The following is a 5,862-nucleotide window of genomic DNA, read 5'->3' as shown; positions in this document are numbered from 1 at the left end:
TGCAAGATAGAAGATCATAATCTTTTGAAATATGGGTACAACGTTCTGCCCTGTCAGTGTTGGCAACACTTTCCCCCCTCCCCACAAAACACATTCCCCAAATTTGAATTATGCATAGGAAACATGCCTTCCCTTTCAAAAACTGAGAGAAATACAGACAATACAGAATGAGAGCTAATGCATAAAAGAGGGTTTAAAAGATCTCATTGGCACTCAGTCCTAAATAAATTTGTTAGGAAGTAAGTCCCTTTAATTTCAGAGGAACTTATATTTGAATTGTTTTCTTTTTTCCTCTAAAGCAATTAGCCCTCTTACTTCCCATAGTCAATATCCCAGAAATCTCTTTTTCCACAATGACGTAGTTCCATTTTTCTGTCCCCATGATCCCCCCTTGAAACAGCTGCCTGTAGTAGGTGAACTGGCTGCATCATGCAACCGCAGGATACGGAAGGACATCTGATTTAAGTTCCCCCTTTCAACCAGTTGTTCTTGGATACTAGTCCCACACAGGGTCGGGATTCTGGATTGAACTGGAGCAGCTGCATAACAAGAGCTTTGCAGGGCTCAGACAGAGAAGGCAGGTCTTCAGGAAACATGACTCCTTTCTTCTGGCGGCAGGGCATGTTATGAATGTGGGTGTCATCAAAGGGCATGCAGCCAGTAATCATCACATAGAGCATTACACCCAAGCTCCATATATCGTACTTTTTTGGGTCATAGGGGATACCCATAAGCACTTCTGGGGACGCGTACGCAGCTGATCCACAGTAGGTAGTGCTCAGTTCAGGGTATCCATGCGATTCCTTGCCAAAACCAAAGTCAGTCAATTTTGCTCGACGGCCATCTGAAGTAAGCAACACATTCTCACACTTCAGGTCTCGGTGCACCAAATGCCTGTCATGGAGGTAGCGCACAGCACCCACAACTTGGCCAAAGATGTCTCGTGCTTCAGGAGCACAGGGTAATTTCCCTGCTTGCTGCACCATTTGCAGCAAGTCTGTGGATGCAGCTTCCATTACAATGTAGAGAGTCCCATTGCAAACTTCAATGAACTCATACACTCTTACAATGTGTGGATGCCGAATCCCTCGCAAGATAGAGAGTTCCCGCGGTAGAAACTTCTCCACAAAATCCCGGGGTGCTCGACGTCGGTCCACCATTTTGATTGCTAATGGTCCCTTGTATTTGGCAGAGGTGGCCACTCTCACCTTGGAATAGCTTCCTTCTCCTAAGGTCTGGCCCAGCTTATAACCCAGGTCACTCAAAAGTTTGTCTCCTTTGGAAGCCCTTGACATGATGACCTGGTTAGGCTGAAAAAGCCTTTAGTTTTCTTTCTGGGACTCAGTGCTTTAACCCATTGTGATTGATATCTCTAGACCTTTACTCCCCATGTGCCCTCTGAGGCTTGGGCTTCGAAGTCATCACTACTCATATATGTATTGTGAAGTGCAAGAGGTGTCATGGGTTATGTCTGCAATGCACAATCAGAGGTGTCAGCTGGTCCCTTTAGGTCCAGAGAAATTCAGTTTAGATACTCCAAGGAAATCCTGGAAGAGAATTCGGTTCTTCTTATTGTTCTAGCTCTTCTCTGTAATGTATTTGTTTTCTATGCGGAGAAATCCTGTATATGTTTTTAAGAACTGCGTTTTCTTTACTAAAATGTTACAACCCAGACGATCATGTGCTGAACTTTTGTAATCTTTGAAGCTTCTCATCTCTCAGGAATTCAGTACTTCTTTTAGAAGTTAATTTTACAGTGAGCACTTTTTTTTAAAAAAAGAATCATTTTCCAGCAATTTAAAGGATTAAATCAAGTTGTGCCAATTAAGAGGAGAGTTATCAAACTTGATCATGATGTGGAACCCATTAATTTTGTTCTCTAAAAAAATGTTCTGGAACCTCTGATTAAGAGGCAAAGCTCTAGTGATTGCAGACTGGTCGCGTCTGAGCGAAAAAATATTTTTCCCCCTTTGTTATGGAGTCCCATCAAGTTCTTATAGTTCACCATGTAACACAGTTTGAAAAACCTGATCTTAAGAGCTTTAAATGTCTTGGATATATAAATGGATCATCAACTTGAAAGAAAATGACTTGAAATCCTTCTCATTAATATGTATTAGCACCAGAATTTATTTTAATGTGTATGATAAAAAAACAGGTCTTGTGCCCGTTAAAATAATAGTCTTGATAAAGAAAGTTTAGAATAGCTTTTCAAGGAGTTTCAAGGTCAAACTAATCAGATAAAAGTAAAGTCTTCAGCTCATTCAGTTAGGAATGTCATAAATAGGAAACTGACCCATTCAATGAAGAATTCTTTTAATTAAATGCTTTGATTAGTCCTTCAGTGTAGAATAAGGATACGGCCATCTAACCCTGCCTCAGAATAGGAATCAATTGGAAATCAAATAGGTATTAAACATATTGTAGCTGACATTTGCTTCACATAAAATTATGAATATGCATCGTAATTAAAATGGATAGGAGAATCTTGTTTTTCCAGGAAGGAAATAACAACTGTTCCTCCAAATAATGGCTTCTTCTAGAAATATTTCTAGAATATTATGAGTTGAATTGTGGCTGGATTCACACGCTGCAATACCCTATCATTAGCTTATATGATTTTAGCTTAGCATGCTGGTCAAACCTAAGGTTTGGTTTATTCAACAAAACAAGGCTAAACAAACCATGATTTGGAATTACACATGAACAAGAGTTATTAAAAAAATATTGAGAACTCACATGGGTATTTGGGGGAATGTGTTTTGTTTGTTTTTGGCTTAGCATGTGTGTACCCAGCCATCCCTTGGAGTGATTAGTGAATCAGGCCCATGTAATTAAGATAAAATAGGACTGCATTGTTGCCTTTATCCTCATCCATAAATGGAACGGATGCCAATTATGGGAAAGCATTCATTCATTCATTCATTCATTCATTCATTCATTCATTCATTCATTCATTCATTCATTCCCATAATGCCCCAACCTTGTAAGCAAAGATCATTCTCTATAAATATTAGTTTTTCACATCAGCTGGGGCATTGATCTTCCATGGCTTCCATCTCTTTTGCACCTTTCAGAATCTGATTTTTTTTTTACTCATAGCTTTGACTTCCCTTGCCCCAGAAAGAATAGTCCAGGAAAGAATTTCTACCTTGTCAGTACTCTTAACGAGCCAGACAATTGCCAACATAATTTGGGGCATAAACTCCAAGCCAAGAATGGCTTAATCCAACCCAGCATGGAAAAAATTCTACTTTTACTAAAAGGCACCACAGCCTTTTAGTAAACCACCTTTTGTCCTGCAATTCAGTAAAGCAGTTTGCAAATATTGTACAGAAACGCATAGGATTGAACGCCCAGTCAAATTTATTTTTGAGAACCACAGGTGAGCAAGTATCAGTTTTGTTGTTCATCTGTCAGAAATGCTCTAGTGAATCCTGCATTGACAGAGAGTGGGTTAGATGCCCTCCAAGATACTTCCCACTCTATGACTATATGCCCAATCTAACACAGGGGCATCTGCAGCAAACTGAGATTTCATCAAGATGATGATACATGCAGGGATGTCACAGGCCAAGTAAAAAAGAGGTGGAGTTTGCATTGCAATGTCATGACACACATTTTGCATTTGCCTCCCTTCTGTCATGGATGTCCATGGACAGAAGGGTCTGCACGGCAGTAAAGGAGTGGGGGGAAACGATGAAATGTGTGTAGTGATACCTTGCAAAGCCCAGATAGGTTAGTTGCTGGAATTCTTGTAATCTCTTCCCTTTTTTCTTTAAATACATTTTTATTAGAATTTTACAATACAACAGAAGTATAAAAATGAAAAGAAAAATAAAAGATAATTAGAAAGTGAAAAAAAAAACCCATACGATTTTGACTTCCATCCCTCTATAGAGTAATTTCCCATCTTACTCATTCCCCTCCCTCTTTAACCCTTTCTAACCCCCAAATCCATTAATCTTCAGTTCTGTTTTTTTCTACTTTCAGCAAAAAGTCCATGTAAAGCTTCCAGTCTTTTAAGAAAGTCTTAATAGTTTTTTCCCTCACCAGAATTCTTCTAACCTCTTCCCTTCATTTCAATAAATTGTGCTAAAGAGAATTATGAGAATCATCCCTGGAAAAGAATCACTTAGCCGTGGCCAAGGTGCCTGATAGCTTCTAGAGTTCCCTCCTTCCTCTAAGGCAGTGTTGCTCAGCCTTGGCAACTTTAAGATGTGTGGACTTCAACTCCCAGAATTCCACTTTCAGTAAGCTTTTCTGTTTATAATTTTGGAGCTATACTCTGAAGTATCAGTTCAGGATCTTTAATTAAAAACTCAAATTGCACTTCCTTTGAAACTGGAGAAATGCCTTTAACGGCAGAATCTATATAAAGTGAACTTTGTTTTCTCAGTAACCCTTTATTATAATATATGCCAGTTTCCTACCCATATGGTGTACAAAATGGCTACCAATGTAAAATAAAATCCAAACTATTACATAAAAAGAGTTTAAATTAGTATCTCCCCTCCCCCTTTCACATTTAGGCTAAACATGCTGGTTGCAAATTTGGACCTGTTGAAATCCAGCAGACCTTATCAACACACAAAGACACTCTAACGATTGTGTCCTCTGGAAATACATTCTCCGAATGTCTGCAATACCACTGCCTGCAAAATCATCTGTTTTGACATCTTTCCAGGTTATGGGGACGTCTTAATCAAAAGGAATGATCTCTCTACAACAGTACTTTCTCAGTGAACTATGTAAGGTTTCTGTGACATTTTTGCTGATATCTGAGGACTTTATACATGCTCAAGATTGCATGCATGTAAACAGAGAAGTGATGGGGAAAAACCACAGGGAGCGCAAGCAGAATACAACACTGTTCAGTTCTAAGATAGTTTATTTGAAATTATAGGATATACTTCACTTTAACTATCCTTGTCTTTTGTAAGTTGCACTTTCAATAAGCTCTGACACGCACAAGTGTAATTTCTCCAGGTGATAAACCGTGGACTAGTTTTTCCCTTTCACCGGCAGGGGCGGAAGTCGCAGCTGAAGCCGGCATTAAGCCTGGAGAAATATATTTTATGAGGCATTTAATAAATTGACTAATTACACGCTCGACTGTACGCCACGTCTGCTTCTCTTTCAAGTAGTGATCCGCTGATCTAAATTATACTATTTATGCACAGCTACTGCGAAGAAAGCCCATCAACCACGCCGGGGATCACTGGTCCTGCTAGTAACGCGCAGGCTGGCTTTCAAGTATTCTTTTCTACCTGAAAAAAAGTGCAGTTTTCAAGCGGCAAGAGATCACGGCCAATTGCGGTCCGTTCCATGATTCCCAGTACCTCCAGCCACCAGTTTTCTTAGACCCGGAACAAATGGATTTGCTGCGTACGCTGCTCAGTTTTAAACATAACCGTATCTAGCTTTGGGGAAGAAGCACGTTTACAGTACACGACACGCGGCGTCGTTCTTTCGACAGGGGGGAAGTCAGTAAGGGAATCGACGGCGTGGGAAAAGCCAGAGACCGCCATTCCGGGAAGCTCACGAGAAGAGCGCGGCACCGTCCCCGGCTGAGACGGGCTCCGACCCACTTCCGAAAGGGAGCCGAAGGAAAAGAAGGTGGGGGGGGGGAGACGAACAAGGGTAAATATTCTAGGTCAGAGGACAAAAGAATCTCCTCCAACCAATCGGCTCCTCTCACGGGGCACTTTGTCACATTCAGTTCCATTCCGCGTCCACTGGACGGTACCATTTTGCTCGGGTGGTTCCCGTCCTCCTTTTTATATCTCCAGCGCCAGTTGGTTACAGGGCGGAAAACATACGACTCAATGTTGATCAGACACAGCAGCTGCCCACCGAACC

General features: G+C 40.9%; 1 protein-coding gene across 1 annotated transcript; it reads right to left on the bottom strand.

Moving 5' to 3' along the window:
* Positions 1 to 461: 461 nt before the first annotated feature.
* On the bottom strand, positions 462 to 1,295 carry LOC103062985 (testis-specific serine/threonine-protein kinase 6-like). Its single transcript, XM_007420397.1, has one exon. The coding sequence runs from the start codon at positions 1,293 to 1,295 to the stop codon at positions 462 to 464; it is 834 nt and encodes a 277-aa protein (XP_007420459.1).
* Between the last annotated feature and the right edge of the window lie 4,567 nt (positions 1,296 to 5,862).

Source organism: Python bivittatus, unplaced genomic scaffold, assembly GCF_059951505.1.
Source record: "Python bivittatus isolate LINGU-HERP-01145 unplaced genomic scaffold, Pbiv_v1 ctg000200_np1212, whole genome shotgun sequence".
Lineage (NCBI taxonomy): Eukaryota > Metazoa > Chordata > Lepidosauria > Squamata > Pythonidae > Python > Python bivittatus.
Note: the sequence above shows the minus strand (reverse complement) of the source record. Positions and strands in the feature narration are given on the sequence as shown.